This window comes from Zootoca vivipara, chromosome 13 (assembly GCF_963506605.1).
Source record: "Zootoca vivipara chromosome 13, rZooViv1.1, whole genome shotgun sequence".
In the NCBI taxonomy this organism is placed as follows: domain Eukaryota; kingdom Metazoa; phylum Chordata; class Lepidosauria; order Squamata; family Lacertidae; genus Zootoca; species Zootoca vivipara.
Window position 1 is genome coordinate 4,702,620 of NC_083288.1, and position 22,770 is coordinate 4,725,389.

The window sequence follows — 22,770 nt, forward strand, 5'->3', positions numbered from 1 at the left end:
TTACCAGAGCATGGGTAAATGTAGTGAGGGTGTGTTGCAGGTGATGTACCAGGCTTAGGTGGTGAAAGACACTATGCCACTGATGGTTCTTGGGCCACTAGCAAAATTCCTGGATCGATGACAGTCTGATTCAGTGTCAGGCAGCTCCTATGTGTTTTGTTTAGGGGCACCAAGTACAGTATAGACCTTCCTGTTTACTCATGCCTATTAAACAAATTATGAAATCTGTATTTGAATCTTGGTGGTTTTGTATGCCATGTTTTTTAAATTTCATGCTTTAATTATTCATTTTATGCTGACAGTGTTTTTAGTGTAAGCCACCTAAGAGAATTTTGTGTTGTGGAATGGCATGCAATACTGAAAATAAATAGAGAACATGTATAAAGTTTGTGTTGAAGGGAGAGGGAAGCTCTGAACAGTCTCCATTCCCAATGCAAATGGCATTGCACATTTAGCAATCCTTTATACACATCTCCTTTCAAATCCAGTAAGTCTGTTAAATTGGGGTGGGGAAACAAATAACGAATGTACCTCAACAATTTCAAGTTTTCATTCTTTCATGAATAAAGCACCCCTAATACATTTCCTAAAACCTATTCAGTTAGTCATCAGAGTACACACAAAAAGTTCAAGACAGACTTTGTCAAAACAACTGATGGTGAAGACGTCAATTTAAAGCATTCTGGCCATCAGAATACAGCATACTCTTCAAGTGACTAAGCTAACATCAGACACAAAAACTAAAAGCCCAGCACGAAACTCTCATGTGCAAAGCCAGATTAGGCTACAATATAGTAACACTACACCAAAGTGATCCATACCGAAATAATTTGCTATTACTTAAGAAGCTTTGGCACAGTTAATGTTGGAACTGTTATTTCTTTAAAAATGGGCACATAATTTGCATTTGGCAGGGTTGAGCCTTTGTCCAGAGTTTCAATTATGGTCTGCTTCATCTCTCTGCTGGCATCTCCTCGCATTGTCAGTAAAGCTGCAATATGATCATCCCTACCAATGAAAGAAGAACAGCATCAGTACAAAAGCCATTAATGGGAATAATATTGGCAACAGGAAATTCACAGAGTACCCATTCTACACTAAACACCTGAGTACCAACTTATCTTCTAGACACTCTAAATTTTAGAGTGCTTACAGGCCAATTTTTCCAATTATCTTTGTTATGAGAATCCTTCCACAAACCACATACAAGGCATATATTGTACAATATGGGTCCACAAGCCATCACGATGACCACTGTCTACTCAGCATATTTGCTCAGCCACACTTGGTTCCTTGCTACCGTGTTTCTCCTAAAATAAGATGGTCCTCAAAAATAAGCCATGTCAGGCTTTTCATTAGTGGAATAAATATAAGACATCCCCCGAAAATAAGCCGGGGGGAGCAGGTCTGGCAAGGAAAGGAAGGCATTTAAGCGCCTTCGGAAGAGCCGGCAAGAGGCAACAGCGCGCTTGCTGGCGATCTACTTCTTTTCATGCCACTCGCAGTGGCCGTCTCCAGCGTCGCCGCCATGCTTTGGGGCTTGGCGCGTGCCCACAGCCACCTCCGCAGCCCCTGGGATTACCGTCGCTGTAGCAGCGCTCCTGGGCGCTCTCGGCACTTCCCCCGCGGCCGCCTCACTGTGTTTTGCGGGGGTGGGAGCCGCTTCGGGGAGCGCAGCGCGAAGAGCCTGGTGAGAGGCAGCTGCAGGTGAAGCCCGGGATCTGCGTGGGCGACTGGGGGCGAACGCCCTGAGCGCTGCGGCGGTGGCGAAGAGGCGCCCGATCAGCTGAGAAGCGGGCTGATTGGGCGCCTCTTCGCCACCGCCGCAGCACTCAGGGCGCTCGTCCCCAGTCGCCCACGCAGATCCCGGGATTCACATGCAGCCGCAGCTGCCTCTCACCAGGCTCTTCGCGCTGCGCTGCGCTCCCCGAAGCGGCTTCCGTGCAGCCGCCTCTTGCCGCTTTTCCCTCAGGCACCGCCGCCGCGTGAGCGCCGGGCGAAGCGAAAGGGGAGAAGCAGCGCGACGGGATGAGTGGAAGAGGCGAGCGCCACAAAGCAGGCGGCAATGGGTCGAGCGCGCGGCGGTGGGGTTGCGCCAGTTGGCGGCGCTGGTGCGCGCACACACGGTCACCTCTCTCTGAGGCGTCAAGGAGAAAAACGCGCCGAGGTGTGGCCGGCCCTCTTATGCCCTGCTTCGCCTGCTCAAGCAGTCCCTGCGCCGCTCCCTCGGTCTAGCCCAACCTTAATCGAACGCAAGCACTTTCCTTCTTCTTGTGCCCTAAATTGGTTCGCGAATGCCTTTCTGTGGACATGGTCCACTCTGGACATGCTGCTGCGAGGCAGGTTCTGTGCCCGATGAGAGGCTCGCGCTCTCTGAAAGGAACCAGAGCCGCCGCGGGAGCCTGCGGCCCTCGCCTCCCCCTCGGCACGCCCGTTCCGCTCTCACTCTGCCTGGTTCCCAAGCTCTGGCCTCCGGAATGCGACAGGGCAGCAGGGTCAGACGAGCTTGGGGTTCCAGGCACCGGCAGCAGGGCAGGTTCATGGGAAAAGGTGGAGCGAGCTGCTTCCACCCTCACCCTGTCAGTATGGTAGCTGGAGGGAAGGTCGCTGCTGAGGCTGGGCTGTCTTCAGCGGCCACCGTAGCTGCACCCCAAAAAGCAGCTTGCTTGATGTGCGAAATAAGACAGCCCCTGAAAATAAGCCGTGGTGTGTTTTTTCGGAGGAAAAATGAATATAAGACGTGTCTTATTTTAGGAGAAACACGGTATCCATCCATACGTTCTAATTACATTTCTATATTAATCTGTTTTAAGGCGTTTCTGTGACTTATAGTTTCCCTCTCACTGCCTTGTTGCGCGGCTGGTGCTGTGGTCTAAACCACTGAGCCTAGGGCTTGCCGATCGCAAGGTCGGCGGTTTGAATCCCTGCAACGGGGTGAGCTCCTGTTGCTCGGTCCCAGCTCCTGCCCACCTAGCAGTTCAAAAGCACGTACAAAGTGTACCTTCCAGCAGGAAGGTAAACGGCGTTTCCGTGCGCAGCTCTAGTTCGCCAGAAGCGGCTTAGTCATGCTGGCCACATGACCAGGAAGCTGTCTGCAGACAAACACCGACTCCCTCGGTCTATAGAGCGAGCTGAGCGCCGCAACCCCAGAGTTGTTCGCAACTGGACTTAACTGTCAGGGGTCCTTTACCTTTTTACCTTTTTACAACTGGGTAGGACGGATGTAGCAGAGGGACCATGTGCTTCTCTGGAGAAGGACAGCTGCATTATAGATGGGTTTTGCTTCAGTGCTTAGGAGCCGACTGTCACATTTATGTTTGGAAAGCAATTTTATTGTAATTTAAATTGTTTGCAGGTAAACATAGTGGGGCTATGCATTCTTTAGTAGCATGTGATGGTTTGAGGAACTATTTGTGAAACATGCAGGAGTTAAGGTCCTGGTTTACTTATGTGTTCTGCTTATACGTAAAGGGTAAAGGTAAAGGACCCAAGGAGGGTTAAGACCAGTTGTATTTGACTTTGGGGTTTGGTGCTTTCAGGCTGAGGGAGCCGGCATTTGTCTGCAAACAGCTTTTTTGTGTCATGACTAAACTGCTTCTGGCGCAACGGGACACCGTGATGGAAGCCAGAGCACACGGAAACACTGTTTACCTTCCCACTGCAGTGATATCTATCTACTCATCTACTATCTGCTTTCAAACTGCTAGGTTGGCAGTTCTGCTTATAACATGTTTCTCAGGTATAAGAAAACAGATAAAAACCAGTATTTCTCAAAATAACTGAATTTTTCAACATGAAAATATACGGCTAAGTAACATTGAAAAACAATGCCCAGTGTTCCCAAAAATGTTATCTGATGTCTTGAAATTTATATCTTTTCTAAAAAATACTTTGTAAGTAGAAGCATTCTTCAAATTTGTTGGCAAAGTAATCCTAGTTGTAAACATGGGACTAATAATAAATTCAAAGTCATGTATTTCAACATTTCCCTTAAAGCAGTGGTTCCCAACCTTTCTTTGGCCATGTCCCACCTAAGCATCAATAAATAAATAAATAAATACGTACATAAATAAATAAATAAATAAATAAATAATTTATACTCCGCCCATTTGGCTGGGTTTCCCCAGCCACTCTGGGTGGCATCCAACAAAAGATACATTAAAAATCAGTCACTAAAAACTTCCCTAAACAGGGCTGCCTTCAGATGTTTTCTAAAAGTCAGATAGTTGTTTATTTCCTTGACATCTGATTGGGGGGGGGCGTTTCACAGGGCGGGTGCCACTACCGAGAAGGCCCTCTGCCTGGTTCCCTGTAGCTTTGCTTCTCGCAGTGAGGGAACCACCAGAAGGCCCTCGGTGCTGGATCTCAGTGTCCGGGCTGAATGATGGGGGTGGAGACGCTCCTTCAGGTATACTGGGCCAAGGCCGTTTAGGACTTTAAAAAGTTAGCACCAACACTTTGAATAGTGCTCGGAAACGTACTGGGAGCCAACGTAGGTCTTTCAAGAGTGGTGTTATGTGGTATCAGTGGCCGCTCCCAGTCACCAGTCTAGCTGCCGCATTCTGGATTATCCTGATTGTTCGCCCCCCCGTCCCCGGTGACATAAAATTCTTATTATTCAAAAAGTGAACTCCTATTCAGTGGAGGAACTTGTTCTAACTCATTCTTGATTTGACTCCCCTAAAAATCAAATTGCCTCCCTGTGGGGCGTGTGCCCCACGTTGGGAACCACGGTCTTAAAGTCACAAAGAACTATGGTTGTTCTACTAATCCAATCTCATATGGTTCTACAGGGTTTTAGGACTGAGGGCACATTCCTAAACCCACATTTGCCAAGAATCTGAATGCAGAGATGGAGGAGGGGCACTTTCGGAGGAGAACTGCAAGTTCGTCCGTGACTGGACTTAACGGTCAGGGGTCCCTTTACCTTTACTCCAAATACCACTAAAAAGAACATATTCTTGTACAGTGGACCCTTCGGGTAGCGTAACCTTCGGGTTGCGAACGTGGCAAACGCAGAAGTGTATACTTCTGGGTTTCGCACGCATGCATGCGCAGAAGCGCTCTATCGCGCCACGTGTGTGTGCAGAAGCAGCGCCTCATGTTGCGGACTTTTTGGGCTACGTACGGACCCACGGAACGAATTAAGTTTGTATCTGGAGGGTCCACTGTAATTGGGGACTCAATTGTGTGTGTTCAGATACTGACTTTGTATGCTTACCTTTCTTGCATATATAACCTTAAATTGTGGAATCAAGGGATTGACATAAAACTACATTTCAACAGTTTTTGTCAAGCCTTCTCGTGACCTTGAATGGAAGAAAACATTGTTACAAACTTTAGAAATTACTACCGGCAGTATTACCTGATATCTGGATGTTTGCTAACTAAAGTTGAGACTTCTAGGTAAAGCAGTGATGGATCTGTCAACTTAAATACTTCTGCAATGGCTTCAATGACGTCACAAAGTCCTTCTGTTTCCTCTCCAGATCCCTATTGAACAGTATAAAATGGATAATCATTTTCGGACATCTAATCTCAAATTACCTTTAATATGCAAGGCAGAACTTGAGAACAAACTGGCAGAGCAGCAGCAGCAGCTTTTCATGTTTCTGTTTTTATTGTTTAAAAATGTAGGCCACATTCTCACCTGGTAACATGTTGATCGTTTACAGTGAGAGTAAGTGTGTCTAACTGTGTTGGACTCTGGCTACAGTGTTTATTCAACTTGACATTTTCATCAAAACCACTCTAAAAACATTTCAGCAGTCCTGCACATGCATAAATATTGTATGACTAGTATATTTTACTTATGTCACAATAATTTCTAAACAAATACAGTGGTGCCTCACTAGACGAATGCCCTGCTAGATGAAAATTTCGCTTAAGGAAAGGATTTTCTGATCAGAGGTTGCCTCGCTATACGACGAGGTTTTCTATGGCCAACGCTTCGTCTTGCGTGGCCATAAAAACCTCCGATCAGAAAATCAGGGCATTCATCTAGCGAAAGGGGAACCAGCTGTAGCAAGGGAAGAAGGCAAAGGAAGGTCAGCTGAGAGGCGCTGACCTTCCTTTACCTTCTTCTGGTTCCCCTTTGTGTTCCGCTGGTCTCTGCCCCGGCAGAGACCAGCAGAACACAAAGAGGAACTAGCGGGGGAGAAGTAGGGGGGGGGGAGAGGAACGAAGGAAGAGAAAGCAGCCCTTTCTCTTCCTTCCTCTCCCCCTGCCGCCGACAGCTTCGTCTGATCCCCGCTGTGTCGGACGGGGTGAGGGGAAAGCGGTGTCCGCTTCTCCCTCCCCCCACCCGACAGAGCCGGCATTTGGCAGCAATGGCGCCTTCTCGGCGAAGGCAAGCGGGCAGGCTAGGTGTCCCCCACTTGCCTTTGCTGAGAAAGCCGAAGCGCAGGCAGGATGGGGGGGGAAGCTCAGGATCTTTCCTCCGCTTCCCCCCATCCCGCCCGACACATCGGGGATCGTACAGGCCTTCTCAAGCCCCGTACGATCCCCGCTGTGTGACAGGCGGAGTGGGGGAAAGGCAGAGGAACGATCCTTCGCCTTTCCCCACCCCGCCTATCACATGAAGATTGGCAGGTGCTGCTTGGGGAAGGCAGGCAGGCAGGCGGCAACAGCCCTGGAGCTTCCCCGGGCTGTTGCCGCCCGCCTGCCTGCCTTGCCCAAATCGAAGCGCAGCGGCCGCTTGCTTGGGGAAGGCAGGCAGGCAGGCGGCAACAGCCCGGGGAAGCTCCAGGGCTGTTGCCATCCCCCTGCCTGCTTCCCCGAGCTGAAGCGCTCAGGGGACGGAGTCGAAGTCCCCCCTGGGGGGGAAGGCAAACGGCGAAAAGCCCCCGCTGCGGACTGGCTTGGCGGTGGCGGGAAGCCAGTCCCGCCACCGCCAAGCCAGTCCCGGAACCGAATTGCGGCGTGGCGGGGGCTTTTCGCCATTTGCCTCCCCCTTAGCTTGGGGAAGGCAAACGGCGAAAAGCCCCCCCCCCCGCGCCGCAATTCGGCTCCGTCCCCCAGGCGCTTCAGCTCGGGGAAGCAGGCAGGGAGATGGCAACAGCCCGGGAAACTGCGGGATGTTTCCGTGTCCCTGCCTGCTTCCCCGAGCCGTAGCGCATCGGGGGACAGAGCCGAAGATCGGCGGGCGCTGCTTGCCAGGGTTGACAAGCCCCGCAAGCAGCGCCCGCCGATCTTCGTGTGACAGGCAGGGCGGGGGAAAGGCGGGGGAACAATCCTCCGCTTTCCCCCCACCCCCGCCTGTCACACAACACAGATCCGAAGATCAGTGGGCGCTGTTTGACAAGCCCCGGCAAGCAGCGCCCGCTGATCTTCGTGTGACGGGCGGTGGGGAAGGCAGGCAGGCAAGAGAGCAAGTGCCTGCCTGCCTTCCCCGCCGCCAGTCCCCCGGAGCCCATAGGAACGCATTGATTAAGTTTCAATGCATTCCTATGGGAAACCGGGACTCGCTAGACGAAAAATTTGTTACACGAATTGACCCGTGGAACGAATTAATTTTGTCTAGCGAGGCACCACTGCATGTTGTTTGAAAGTAGATGGCCTATCATATTCTCACTATACACAGTCTTCAGTCAATTTTGGAGTGCTTCTTTTTTTGAGAGAGATACGAGGCTGATTCATTTATCTATTTCCACTGAGTGGCTGGTTAACTGACGCTCTTCTGTTCTCCGTTTGAGTTGTCTCTGAATTTCCTGGATATGCACTAAGAGACACCATTGAACTGGTGATAAGATATGATGGCCCAGAAAGACAAGACTTGCCCCAGAAGTTGGGCCAGACGTTCCTCACTTCTAATATAAGTAGAGATTATAAATATTTATTTCAACAATTTATAGGCTATACTGCTTAACATTGCAGTTTCAAAGCAGATGGATTAATGCACTAATTTTAGAATAGGTTGTGGGGATGCTAATTTATAATTATTTCTAAAAAATTCTTCTTTTGACATTGTGGTTTTCTTATACTTACAGCAGTAAGTTTCTTGAACAGAAATCTGAACTGTTCAGCTTCTCTGTTCATTCTTTCAGCACCTTCTTTTCTTTCTTCTGCATTCTTGAAAGTAATACGCTTTAGCATAATAGCCTTGATGTACTCTACAACAACTCTGCGATGGCACTCAAGAGTCATTTTCTGAAAGAAACATTCAAATTATACAACTGGTAACCAGTAGAAGTTATGTTAGTCTACAAGAGAAACAAATACAGTGGTACCTCCGGTTGCAAACGGGATCCGTTCTGGAGGTCCAGCTGCATCCCAAGGTTTTCGCAAGCCGAGGAGAAGCGGTAGTCCGCTTCTGCGCATGCGTGCGCGGCGAAACACTTCCGGGTTTGCCACTTTCACAACCTGAAGTTTATGTTACCTGAGGGTAACGTAACCTGAGGTGCTACTGTATTTCATTTCTGCACCACACTCATTTGAGTAGTAAGAACTTAACACTGACTTAGTGACACCTATTAGGGGATGGAGCACCTGTTAGCTTCATCTGGATTGGCCCCAATTCTGTGGCAGATAAATTGGTGAGCATGTTTATTTCCAAATGACAGCTATGCAGACTAGTAGTGGGGAGAAACTGTTCAGTGGATATGTACTGGTCTGAGAAACTTCTCTCAGCCTGAGGGCCACATTCCCTCATGGGCAACCGTTCAGGAAGGCAGCGTGCCAGGAGTGGGTGGGAGTAGAAGCAAAAGAGAATAGAGGAATAGATGAGTTAACTGATGTTGTGGTGACTTCCAAGTGATTGACAGGTGGGTGCCCCTGCCCATCTGTGCAAGTGGCCTGCTGTAGGCGGGCAAACTCAGGATCTGGCCCACTGGTTAGAAACCCAAAACACTTAAACCATGATCCTTGAGCTTGGATGGAATGCTAAGCCAGGGATTGTGGCTTGTGGCTAAAGGGAGCAGTGAAGCAGGATCAATCTCTGTGTTCACAGTAAACCAGGCATGTCAAACCTGCGGCCCTCCAGATGTTTTGGACTACAATTCCCATCTTCCCTAACCACTGGTCCTGCTAGCTAGGGATCATGGGAGTTGTAGGCCAAAACATCTGGAGGGCCGCAGGTTTGACATGCCTGCAGTAAACCATTAACCATGGGTTCAGCATGATGTGTAAACTCCCGGTGACTGTGCATTCCAGTTACAGATGTTGATCTTCAAAGTCCAACACTCATGCAGCCTCACATGCTCTCATTTTTATCCTGCTTTTTCACAGCAGTATAGTATAGTGTGGCTAGTATAAACTATTAAAAAGAGCAGAATATAAAGGATGCTGCAGGTACTATGTCCAATTATATTTCCTTTGCAACAGCTTTAAACAGCAGCCAAATGTGATTTAATATGAAATCTAGAGAGGTGAGACCTTTATAGTGGCAGTAAACAACAAATGACATACTGATTTCGACCAATATAGCAGCTGCCTTTCCCCAATTCCTCATGTCACATTTTCAGATTTGAAACATAGGAAGTGCAGTTAGCAATAAAAAGGGCTGTAATAATGAACAGGGTACTGTGATCACACCTTGAGGGGAAAGACATGAGTTAAATTCAACAATTTTTGAAATTGAGGCTTTTGAAATTGTTCCAGCAAAAGCTTGCACAGTGGCAAACACTTCTAGATAATAGCTGAGTTTGAACAATAATTTCTTATCTTACTAAGCAAAGGTATAAACAACCGTTTTGCCTATGCATGCAGCCCCTTTTATTCCATTATGGCATGAGCAATGATACCTGGAACACTCCAATTAGCTGTAGTTCCGCAGTTTAGAAAACTGGCAAACCATGGTTACCAGCTTTGGAATAAGCCAGGGTTTTGTTATAGATCTGGGAGGAACCCCCGCCCCTGCCAGCTAAACCGTAGAAATTAAGAAATGGTAGGATTTTGATTATTTGGGATGCAAAGGGAAAAATAAAAGATGCAGAGGAATTCCTGAGCTAGCCTATGCAAAATGACCTGGCCAAGCTAGGACCATTAAGAAACAATACAGGGCCATTGAGAGCCCTTGGCAATACAAGAGAATTGTCCTTTCCTCTTGCCCTGAGGTGTGAACCCAGGTGGCGCTGTGGTTAAACCACTGAGCCTAGGGCTTGCTGATCAGAAGGTCGGCGGTTCGAATTCCTGTGACGGGGTGAGCTCCCGTTGCTTGGTCGCAGCTCCTGCCAACCTAGCAGTTCGAAAGCACGTCAAAATGCAAGTAGATAAATAGGAACCACTACAGCGGGAAGGTAAACGGCGTTTCCATGTGCTGCTCTGGTTTGCCAGAAGTGGCTTTGTCATGCTGGCCACATGACCTGGCAGCTGTACGTCGGCTCCCTTGGCCAATAATGCGAGATGAGCGCGCAACCCCAGAGTCGGTCACGACTGGACCTAATGGTCAGGGGTCCCTTTACCTTTACCTTGCCCTGAGGTGTGAACAGAGACTGAAGATTTGGAAGACTGCCAAGGTAACTGGGTGTGAGGTGACAGGAAAAGTGGTTTTTAGCAAGGTGTGCTGGGAAGAAGAATGGTATCTTGGATAGACTGGCTGCAGGCATGCTGGGAGAGATGCTTTTGGCTCCAGTGCAAGCCTTGCTTGAGATGACCATGCTGTAAGATATGGATTCCCTCCATGAAGACTAAAGGTCTAAATATGTGAATAAACCGTATTTCTTACAGCTACGACAGTTTCTGCCGCACCTTCAATTCTGGAACCTCCTGGAATCTTGCTACCACTCAGCTGAGAGTGGGGGTGGCACCCTGCTTTTGTAACAGTATTAAACCAGAAATTGTTTTAATATCTTGGTCTGTTTTGAACATTATTTCCCATTTTAAACAAAATGTAAAACTACAGGTAAATAGAAATTACTCAAGCCATGAAAGGCAAGGAGGCTGTGTATGTGGTCAAACGGATCATTAATATCTCACACAAACCAGACCAGTGAGCTACTTTGCCCTAGTTCTCATAAAGAGAAACTCATTGAAGATCTATTGTGCAAATTTCAGGAGGAAAATTCATTGGAGTTTCAGAACTTTGAAATAGCCAAAAACATTGGTTCGTTCTGTAAGGTATTTCAGTTTGTACAGGTAGTACTTGTTAAAGAGGAAAATAAATCTGAACAGCATGAGTGGAATGGATCATAGGAATTAACTTTGCATATCCTGCTCATTTACAGACAAGAGATCTTACATTACTACAGAAACAGGTTATTAAGATATTTTTCATAGTACCTTGCTTTTTATTACTTCAAAGTCAATTTATTAATTCAAAGTCAAAATAATAATAAATGCCCAGGAATGGCAAAGCAGTATTTCAGCCCATTAGGCTACACTATTTAAGTATCTTAGATAAAACTTAGCAAATTCTGTACCTTCTTACAGGGCTTCTTTATTCTTGCAAAATCATTGAAATAATCCTCCACCGTTACACAAATTGTATCTACTGCATTGGATCCTGCCAGCCATTTCCTTGTCATCAGTTCACTGAGATGTGGCTGAAAGAGAAGCAGAATCACTTTTAGACAACATCCTTCAACTTTAGATCTATCGTACATCCCAGCACTGTTCTAGAAAACTTGAATGTGTTAACGTTTTACCCATTAAGTAGCTACAAAGATGGATCTCAGCGGCCATATCTGGGCATTTCTGTCTGTTTGCCACTCTAGATAGACACAGAAACTATTTAAAAATTTTTTAAAAAGAGGATGCCAAATGAAATAAAAGTTAACCTCTAAATCCATGAAGACTTCATCAAGCAGGCTTGCACATCCTTCCTTGGCAACATCATCCAGAACTGCATCAATGCATGCATGACTGCTTGTCATAAGCTCTTCCATCACAGGAGTCAAGTATTTCTTTTTCAAACTGATGATAGATTCCCTTTGACAAACAATACAATATCCTTCAGCATCCCAATAGCCCAATGCAAGAGCTAGTTCAACCAATCAGTTAAGGCAGTGTTTCCCAACCTTGTGCCTCCAGCTGTTTTCGGACTACAATTCCCATCATTCCTGACCACTGGTCTTGCTAGCTAGGGATGATGGGAGTTGTAGTCCCAAAACATCTGGAGGCACACTGGTTGGGAAACACTGAGTTAATGTAATATGTTGTGATGTCATAAGAGGCTACAACAAAGCTGATAAGTACAATTGCTCAAGAACTAATAGTAGTTCCTCTTGCCCAATATTACCAATTGAGAAAAATGACTGTGCAAATGCACCTTGGGTGACGTACACGTTTGGAGAACCAATAACTAACTGGCTTAAGCCAGTGATTTCCAAAATGTGTTACATGGAACATTAAGATTCCTTGGACACTGACTGACGGCTCCTTACCAAGAAAACAAGTAACAGTGGGCAGGTGTCTTTGCCTACCACCAGCAATCCTTCCCATGCAATTTGAAGGTATATGAAGTCCATTCTAGAGCAGTGTTCCCAGACCTTTTGCTGTGACGGAACCCTTCACTTTAAACAAAACTTCACTGGAACCCATGCAATAAAATATTTCAAAATGGGGGAAGGAGTTGATTATTAGGAGAGCAAAGAAGGGACAGCCAGCCAGAGCAGCAACTTTTAAAAGACAATTTTGAGACTTTGAAAAAATGTTCCTGTCAAACTCCCATTCTCTCATTTTGCTTGTCATCCTTAAGGCTTTCACTCTTCTCAGCTCTAAAGGAGCAGCATACTTAACCCTTGCTGCTCTTGTGGAATCTTTTTATTGGATTGGAAATTTGTCCTAGTTGTAGACCTCATCAGATAAGATCATCCATGCAAAGTTTCAAATTACTAGCTCAACAACTGCCGTTTTGATAAGCTACATCCGGATTATAATGGTGGGATGTTGTTTTTGCTACTTGCCCTAACTATGTAGCACCCCCATAAAAGAAAAGCTTTACAGTTTGCATGGCAGATGTAGGTAACAGTGAATCAGATGCAGGCTCAACCATTTAGTCATAACCTGCCACCACGCTTCAGACAGGCTATCCACTTTTTGTTTAGTGTCTAAAGGGCCAAATAAGTTTCTTCATTTATACTTTAATCTTTCTGCATAAAGAAAACAAAACTAAAACTGCAAATATTTTAATAAAGAGTTGCAAACCTACTTCAGGGACCAGGGCAGAGTTTTATTTTTAGCATGTAAACCAGATAATAGTTTGATATTTCCCATTCAAGATTTACCTCACTGAAACATGCACACTGCGTTTTCAAGAGCTGTCCTCAAATAGAAATAGTATGTCTCATTTATAAAGCAGCAAAACTGCATTTGCCACACAAATCATAGCACAACCTCAGCACAGAACTTACTTAAAGGTCTGGCAATTGTTGATGATGGCAACCATGTACTGAACATAGCACAGATGGTACTGACGATTTCTTAGATGCTCTTCTTTATATAAATTTGCTTCCTCTTTGTACCTGTGTAATGGAGAATGGGGCAAAACCCAAGAATGGAAAAAGAGAAACAATTCAGCTCCTGGCCTGCAGAAGGGAAGAGGAAGTACTGCCACTTCTCTTTTACAATGAACCACCAAGTATTTGTTTATTTCAATATTTGTATATAGCCTTTCAAGGGAAAAAATTGCCCAAGGCAGCTCACATAAAACAAAACATACAGCAGCAATTTAACAGCTATATAACACAATTACACCAATATGGCAGCTGATAAAAATAAGAGCCAAGCATACACCATCCTAATTAAATTGGACTGAAATAAAAATGCCTTAAGGTCTATTTTAAAAAACAGGGTTAAAAACTGTGTGTGTGTGTACACACACACACACCCCTAGTGTGGAATTTCTAGTGCCTTCTAATTTGGAATGAAGTAAAAAAATATGTAACTTGATAGATCTTGAAGTCAGGCAGGGTAGCAGAGCTTCTGAAGTTGGTATTTTAGAGGCCAATATGGGTGCATGTAGTCCATCAAATAAAATGGTCTTAAACCATTTGGGCCTTTAGTGGTCATCATCAGCACTTTAAAATTTGGTTTAGAGACTCAATGGGCTAGTTTGCACATCACACCAAGTCTAATAATTGCTTAGCAAGACTTCACTGGTCAAGGTTTGGCTCAGTGTGTTGTCTGAACCTTGGTTGCAGCTTGTGGTTAATGGGGAGGAGTTTACCTGCTTGATGCCTTGGTTCAGACATCATGCTAAATCAAAGCTTAGCCAGGCACAGCATGTTTTAGCAGCAAAAAGGACAAGGGAGCAGCAAAGCAGTTGTGAGTTCCTCTCTGGGGAACTCTTAGCATGAGCTGCGAGCTGCTCAATGACTGTGTGCTGCTAAATCCGTATCTGGAAGCACCCTGTGACCAAAGTACGGCACGTAAGAACGGTACAAAGTTTTCATTTTTGGTCACAAGGGGGAGCAGGAAGCTAAACACTACTTTCCTCATATCTTACTTTTAACGAACAGAGTACCGGGTAGCTGAGGGGAACAACAAGGTAGGGGGTTCTAGCTGCTAGGCAGTATATGTGCAGAGAAAACATCCCTCCTAAGTAATAGAGAAACAGTGAGTGAAAGCTAACATTTAATTTTACCTGCTGAGGAATGAACTCATTTGTTGAAGGCACAAATAGAGTACCTTTATTTTCAAATCTTCACTTATCTGTGTAGCTACTTGAAGATTCTGCTCAAACATCTAAAAACACAAACCAATAAGGCAATATTGCAGTTAATAAGAATGCAGCAGCCTGCTAGTAACCCTGTTTCTTTTGCAGACTGAAGCTATGAGGCAAATAGGAGAGCTTATGTCCATAGAACAACACATTTTGCCCCCCCCCCCAAGCCCCAGTCATGGCACTGTACAGTGAGTGCATCTATTAACTTATTCTGCCCATAAGTCATGGGCATTTTGTGGATGCCACACAGATGTCAGCCATAGCCCTACACTTTTGTTGCTATACTAGAAAGAGCTTATGTGGTGGCAGAGCAAATCCAAAAGGTACAAGTCCAATGTGACCAAATGTAGTGGAAGGGATTCCATGCCTTTAAAGAATTAAGTGCCAAATTATAGGTTTTAATATTTCAACCACACTTGTTTAATGTTTACCCAGAAGTAAGTTTCACTGTGTTCAATGGGGCTTACTCATTGCAAAGTGTGCATAGGATTGCAGCTTTAAGTGACCAAGTGAAATCAATTCAATCTACAAAACAAACACAAAGCAGAATAGCATGCACTCATCATTTTATTCATTTCCACATTTTCAGAGCGTTGCCCCTTCCTTCTGCCCCAATCAGTATACTGAAGCCAATTGCTTATACCTGGAACACAATAGCAGGGAGTGTAGTCTGATAGTATCCATCTTGATCTGCTTCAGGCTCATTTTCTTTTAGCCAGTCTTTCTTATCTGTCTCCAGTGCTTTTCGTAGCCAGCCAATGATGTTGGACTATAGGAAGATTAAAATTCAAAAGAAAGGCAGGCAAATATATTGAATCTGGATACTAAATTAAAATGGCCCATGCACTTCACTAATGCCCATGAAGCAGAACTAAGTTTTGCCTGCTGCCACTCAACCCACATTAGGAAAGTTTCTAGTGGAATGAAAATTGTTTGCCAAGGACACAAATTGCAAGTTGTACAACTGATTTGCAAACATGCATGGTAAAATCTGAATTGTGCAGGGTTGGGGGTGGGAGAACAGCCAAGTAAGAATAATGAATATTCCAACCCCATATGAAGGAGTGAGCAAAATTACTGTTATTGCTTACTGTAAGAGTTGACATATATGTGCTGAGAAGCTCATCCACCACTTCCTGAGAAAGCAATGGCTGCAGGGTATTCACATCCACCTCTGGTGCAAGTTCTGGATTTCCCATCATCTCTATGCTGAATTGGAGAGAACAGACAGAATCCATGTGCCACTGCAATAAACTATGATTATCCTGCCGAGGTAGATGCCTAGTTTAGAAATCTGCATGTTGCTGCAAAGTTTTTATTCTGGCAAGATTCTGGCAACTCTCTTTCCTCATCGGTAATAATCAGGGAGTAGAATCTATAGAACATGTCCTTCTGTTTTGTAAGTTTTATGCTGGAGTTGGGCAGCACATGGTTGGCCCTTCACTGACCTAACTACTAGAAAAGCCAGTTCAATTTTATATTAAATATCAGATAGAAGATAAAACCTGAAATTTCTGTCAGTGTCAGTGAGAAGAAGAGAACAACTCATCATCTGAAACTGGAAGGACCATCTTCAGGAACTAACTCAGGATTACTGTAGCTCTATATAATTGTTTTCATGTTTCACTTTTGAATCTGTTTTACTCAGTTATTCTGGTGTACTCTATGCTTTTATTGTACTTTTGATCTGCTCACTGCATTGGATTGATTGATTAGTATTGGGCTATATGGACCAAAGTTCCATCCTGCTATAAAAAGGCTTAATGTATAATAATAGCTTGTGGCTCAGCAGTATATAAAAATATAATCCACCTTTCCACCTCTGTATGCATCTATCTAAAACCATGTGTTCTTTCATTCATGTTTACTTGCTACTACACCTAAAAGACAGTACCCTTACCTTTTGTAAGTATTTAAAACCCATGTCAAAAGGCTAACAATTTCATTTGCTTCCAGATCTTCAGAAGCCAGATCTTGCATGCGTAAAGACAGTGCCTGATGGTACATGCTTAGTAATCTTTTGAAAATTTCATAGTGTGGGGGGAAACATTGATCCAAAAGGTTCTTGGCCACCAGCAGATCATCAAGGACATATTTGCGAATTATTTCCAGATGACGGACAAGCCACATTTTGTCAGATTCTCGGGTGTCTGCTTGAGTGCCTTCAATCCTGGTAGTGACTGTTCGATCCAATACATTGAACATTTTCTCCTTCCATTTTTTAGGCCTGCCAGGGGGGATAAATCCAGTTTGCTTTTTCCTGTCTAGCATGCGCCTGTCTATTTTCTCTTCCCTCTCAATTATTCTGACAACTGAAACCAGCAAGGTGGGATCTCGGCGGACAGTGACTAGAGACCTCTGAATGACCATCCAGAGTTGCTTGGCCAGCTCTTCAGAAAGTTTTTGCATATCTCCAAAATAGTTGTCAATGAGGTTCATATCACGGGTGTTCTTGCTGTCCATACGATATTGTTCATACATCAGATCATCTCGAGAGCACTCCAAGTCCATTAGCTTTCGGTGGGCTTGCAGTAATTCCCCCTGATCAATCAAGTCTTGTGTCTCCTGTACTATCTCTGGCACTGAAAAGCAAAATCAGGAAGAAATGTAATCACATTATGTCACATAAACCTGGTTTCAGAACAATAGCTGCATGAAAAATGGTAGCTTCAAGCAGACTTTAATGGTACCTCTGAAAATGCCACTATAGCATTACATTTCTATTCTACCCACAGAGTGAGGCCACTCATTGTAGACTCATACCTGAGAAGATATTCTTGAGGTTCTCTACAGCAGCTGCTAGTTGGCTATGCTGAACTACAGCATCTTTAACATCCTTGAGGCTTTCTATGGTGTTTATACTTTGCCGCCAGTCTTTATTGACATCAATCAAAGAACGCTGAATATCTTTTACATCATTCAGTGCATTGTGCAGTTGGCTTAAGCCAGTTCGGACGCCATCTAGCTGTGACTGGATTGCTGCCTGAAAAGAAAAACGTAAAATTAAATTACTACATTAGTTAAGAACCTATCTGTTGTGGGATGAAGGAAACACAGATAGAGACATACAAGGGAGCCAACTTTAATGAACTAATTTTAAAATAATTAGAAGTAGAGAAAGGAGTGGGGGAATGCCAAATTCCGTAGCATGGGTTCATTTGCTATTCCGAAAACAAAAAAGGACCTGTAACATCTTAAAGGATAATATATTTGGAACATAAGGTTTCATGAGCTAGAGCCCACATGCATCTGATGAAGTGGGCTCTGGATGATGAAACATTAGGCCTCAATACACTTCTTTAGCTGCAATCCTATATTGTACCCAATAACCTGGGAGTAAGCTCTGTGGAACTCAGTGGGACTTACTTCTGAGTAGACAACATAGGATTGTATGGTTAAGTCATTAAGAGGCCACAGGAGTGTTGTTTTCTTCCAATGGTAAATCAGATGCTCCTCACTTCAGAAACTAAGATCAACACAGTGAAGGGGAAAAGAGGGGACACTATAGTTCTAGCACTATTGTTCTACACTTAAAGAATTTACAAAGATAACCTAGACTATTACATCCTCAGCTGTAATACAGGGTTCGGACTGAGGTTTCATACCTTCAGTCTAGCTTCCACTGAAGCCTTCTTCCGTGCTTCCCTCCGACGATATTGTTCCACTTTATCCAGTTGATCTGGCCGCTGCAGCATTCCAGCGACTCTCTGCACAGCTGTTGCAACTGCCTCTCGGCCAGTCTCCTCCATTGTGGAGCAAAGTCTTAAAATGAAGATGTGTTTCTATCTCAAGGGACACTGAAGAAACAGGGCAATTAAATATTTAGAGACTTTACACATCTCTTATAAAAAGCAATGGACCCAACACAGTTGCCAGTGACAAAGACAAGTTAAACAAATAAGAACACATGAACCTTGATAGCTGCATTGTAAATACTTGCAACACAACAGTGAAAGAGACAGGCAAATTATGAATAAAAGATCAATCACCCAGTTTAATTGCTCCATTTTATATCTACTCATTGATTATTCATCTTCACAGGCTCATACTGACAGAATATTTTTTCTCTGATACCAGATAAGCCATGTGAAGTTGAGTTCACTGTAGGTTTCCTGATTGATAACTTTGGAACTCCTCAACGTGGCCACCAGATTCTGCTGGACCACAATTCCCAGCATTCCCTGCTGCAAGCACACACTGCTCAGCATCCTGGGAAGTACAGTCCAGCCAGGGCTGCCGTTTGTGTTTGTTTGTTTGTTTGTGTGTGTGTGTGTGTGTGTGTGTGTGTGTGTGTACACACACACTCACACAAAATCATACAGCCACTGCCAGAGACAGACCCTGCATAGGGCAGCAGGACTCCCAGCACAGCATGCATGAAAGCTCATGAGGAGCGGAGGGGAGAAGGCCAATTCAGGGGGCAAGGAGGACTGATGACCACAAAACAACTTGGAAGGACATCAAAATGGAGGGAAGTCAAAAGAGAGTAAGAAAGCAAACTAATGCTTAACATACTGAAATTTACAAGCTTAAGCACATTTGACTCTGCATAAAATCAGGCTGTAATGATTTCAAATCCCTCAAAAGTGGCAGCACCTGTATTCCTGTTGTTGTGATAAAAATAGTAATATGTTTCTATCATACAACATAATTTTACTGTATAGGATTTTGGCAGTTTGATGTCTTGTTATTATAATACTAAAAATGGGGAAAATAAACAACATTAAAATGCTTCAAAATGTTTGTGTGGTGTGAAAAAGGAAAGACAACACAGCACATCAACAGTTGGGGCAGGGAGGAATAAGCCTAGCTTCTTCCCAGCTTTGCAACTGAAATGACAGGTGTGCATGGCAGCAAATAAACACCCAACAAAGCCATCACCTGCCCTCCCATGCTTCAGATGGGCTATACACCTTTTTCTCTCTCACATGAAACCTATCATACATTTTATAAACATTATAAAAATGCTAACAAGTGCAACATTTCACTCCTAGATGTTGAACTGGTGAAGCCATGGGAGGTAGAGAAGATAATTAGCATTTGTCTGCACAGCCAAGTTTTCCCTACACCATGTGTTGCTCATTCCTCTCCCTTGCTCTATGAAACGTGCTTAAGCCTGCAGGGCTTGTTCAAACTTGCAGGACTGGTTTTTTTCAGAGCGCAGGTCTACAGTACAGTGGTACCTCAGTTTATGAACACAATTGGTTCCGGAAGTCTGTTCATAAACTGAAGCGTTCATAAACTGAAGCAAACTTTCCCATTGAAAGTAATGGAAAGTGGATTAATCTGTTCCAGGCGGTCCGTGGAGTACTTAAACTGAAGCGAACTTTCCCATTGAAAGTAATGGAAAGTGAATTAATCCATTCCAGATGGGTCCGTGGCGTTCGTAAACCGAAAATTCATAAACTGAGGTGTTCATAAACCGAGGTTCCACTGTGTAAATATACTACATTCAATCCAGAATGGCCCCACTACTCTCAAACTGTTGTGCCTGTTTTCACCAAAGATACACTACCTTCATTGCATCTTGGGTTTTTCCTACAGGAGAGGAGACAGGACTCCAGAACATACTATGCAGACAACAGGGGAATAAAACAGACAACAGAAATTGACTGTAGCCTGCTTCCCACATGAAGAGTTTCATATATGGATTTACTACTTCTGTGTAGAAATTGGATAGCATCATGTAGTGTGTAGACCATTTTCCTGTGTGCATGCACCACAGGCAGCAAAGTAAAACCTAGTTTTCTCCTGTGGGTGTTACACACAGCTTCCTCAAAGAAAGTGGTAAGTCATTAGTAACTATGTGTGTCCTATATATGATAGTAGGGATTCAGGTGGCGCTGTGGTCTAAACCACTGAGCCACTTTGGGCGGCTTCTAACAAAATATTAAATATTAAAATACAATAGTCCGTCAAACATTAAAAGCTTCCCTAAACAGGGTTGCCTTCAGATGTCTTCTAAAAGTCTGGTAGTTGCTTTTCTCTTTGACATCTGGTGGGAGGGCATTCCACAGGGTGGGTGCCACTACCGAGAAGGCCCTATGCCTGGTTCCCCATAACTTGGCTTCTCGCAGCGAGGGAACCGCCAGAAGGCCCTCGGTGCTGGACTTCAGTGTCTGGGCAGAAAGCACACCAGTGCAAGTAGATAAATAGGTACTGCTGCAGTGGGAAAGTAAACAGCGTTTCCATATGCTCTGGTTTCTGTTGCGGTGTTCCATTGCGCCAGAAGTGGTTTAGTCATGCTGGCCACATGACCCAGAAAGCTGTCTGTGGACAAACACCAGCTCCCTCGGCCTGAAGTAAGATGAATGCTACACCCCATAGTTGCCTTTGAGTGGACTTAAGCGTCCAGGGGTCCTTTTCTTCCCCCCCCCACCTTTTACCTACAAATGATAAAGCCCTACATTGCAAAAATGTTGGTGGTATTTGTTTTATTTAAAATTATATACCGCTTGATTGCAGAAAAATCCTCAAAGTGGTTTACAAAAAAGAGAAAGATAAAATCGCTTTTAAAATTCACAACCATTATTGAGAAAACATACCAAAAAGTGAAAACCACAATAACACTCATACAAACTTTATAAACATCTGAGTAAGACTTGTCTAAAAAAGAATGCTTTCCAGCAGGCACTGGAAATAATGCACTCAAGACACCTGCCCAATATCAATACGCAGGGAGTTCCGAAGTGCCAGTGCTGCTTGCTTCCCTACATTATCTAGCAGCTAAGAGACAAAACACAAACACACCACCAAGGGGTCAACTGCTCCCCTTTGACGAACCTGGAATAGAATCGCCTAAAAATTATTCACCTGCATGCATGTAAAGTGTTTTCCCACCCAGATTGTTACAACCCTAGATATATGTGGATATAACAGTGGAAGAGCTGTTTCATAACTTGCATAACTGGTATCAGATTGTTTTGTTTATGCTTTCTTCTACAGGTGACTATGCAGAACAAAACCACACAATTATATGGCGTATCACTGAACAGTGCAGTTTAAAGTTATCAGCCCATCTTTTATCTTGATTCCATATTTGTATTTATTTTTTCACCTTCAAGTACATGGGCATAATTTACCTATGTGGGTTTTTTTTGGGGGGGGGTTAGTCTGTTTGTTTGGTTTGAAGTATGATTATTTTAAATGCATTTTCTCTTTCCCCCCCCCCCCCCGGTTGCAATGAGGGAAGGGTTGGTCTGTTTGGCTGGTTTGTAAAGCGCTTGGGGTTGGCGTGTGCAAGACCGAGGGACTAACGAATTCTAATGAGAATGGTAATAATAGCAGCCGCAAGACGCCAGAACTCGGAACTAGTCCACCTACCAGTTATCCCCGAAAGGAGCTACGCCTTCCTCTTCCTCAGGACCGGAGGCGGGCGAGCACGTCCCTTTCCCCCTCAGCCGCTCGCCTCCGGCCGGCTCACCTGGGCAGCTGCGGCTGCTTCTATCTTCCCGGAAGTTTCTGACAGACAGCTTTGAAGTGCGCCTGCGCCACATTGCATCAACACTATATAAGCCCCGCCCCCCGACAGGCCTCAGGCGCGCAGCACGCGTGCGCGGTGTCGGCCGGCTCGCGGGCACGTCCCGTAACGAGCTGCGCGTGCGCGAAAGGTTATCCGCGACCGTTGCTAAAGGCTTCTTCTTTCAGCCGTTGGCCCCGCCTTCCTTCTTTCAGGTGTCAGATTAAAAAAAAAAAGGCGTGGCGGGGGTGGAATGAGGCGCCAAAAATAATAATAAATCTGCTCCGCCCTAATTCCTTTGGGTCAGTAAGCAGCAAGTGCTGTCACCTGCAAATCTTTGAGCCGAGTTTCACTTCAAGGAACGGAATAATGGTTATGGTGTGGCTCGTTTGTAGCAGTAAAACACTCTGTAAAAAGAAATGAAATAAAACCAATAAATCCGCGTCGCCCTTATACTGTATGTGTCTTGGCAGATGATGGAAACAGCGTTCGCCAAGTCTCATTGCTATCGGGCCCTTGAAGGCGTCGCTGCTTCGTGGTCTAGAACATGGCAGCGTCATGTTTCCAGTGCGCAGCCTGAAGGCGAGTCAATCCGTCTGGAGTTAAAAGAGATTTAGGTCCAGCGCAGACGCGCAAAGCGAAGGCTCTCCTCTCTCTCTTCGGGGCTTCCAAGCTTCAGGCCGAAAAAAGGAAAAGCGGGAAAGAAAAC

The 22,770-nt window shown here is 44.8% G+C and overlaps 1 protein-coding gene across 2 annotated transcripts; it reads right to left on the reverse strand.

The window, feature by feature from the left end:
• Positions 1-656: 656 nt before the first annotated feature.
• On the reverse strand, positions 657-22,062 carry EXOC3 (exocyst complex component 3). 2 transcript variants are annotated; one of them, XM_060282189.1, is made up of 13 exons: positions 21,926-22,062; positions 18,208-18,388; positions 17,366-17,585; positions 16,503-17,184; positions 15,694-15,811; positions 15,246-15,371; positions 14,522-14,622; positions 13,290-13,400; positions 11,715-11,865; positions 11,358-11,480; positions 7,987-8,148; positions 5,366-5,493; positions 657-1,008 (listed from the first exon to the last, which is right to left on the reverse strand). In XM_060282189.1, the coding sequence occupies exons 2-13, from the start codon at positions 18,349-18,351 to the stop codon at positions 837-839; spliced, it is 2,238 nt and encodes a 745-aa protein (XP_060138172.1). In that variant the 5' UTR covers positions 18,352-18,388; positions 21,926-22,062; the 3' UTR covers positions 657-836. The 2 variants fall into 2 exon arrangements, with proteins under 2 accessions (XP_060138172.1, XP_034991987.1); XM_035136096.2 differs by having other exon boundaries at positions 18,208-18,399.
• Between the last annotated feature and the right edge of the window lie 708 nt (positions 22,063-22,770).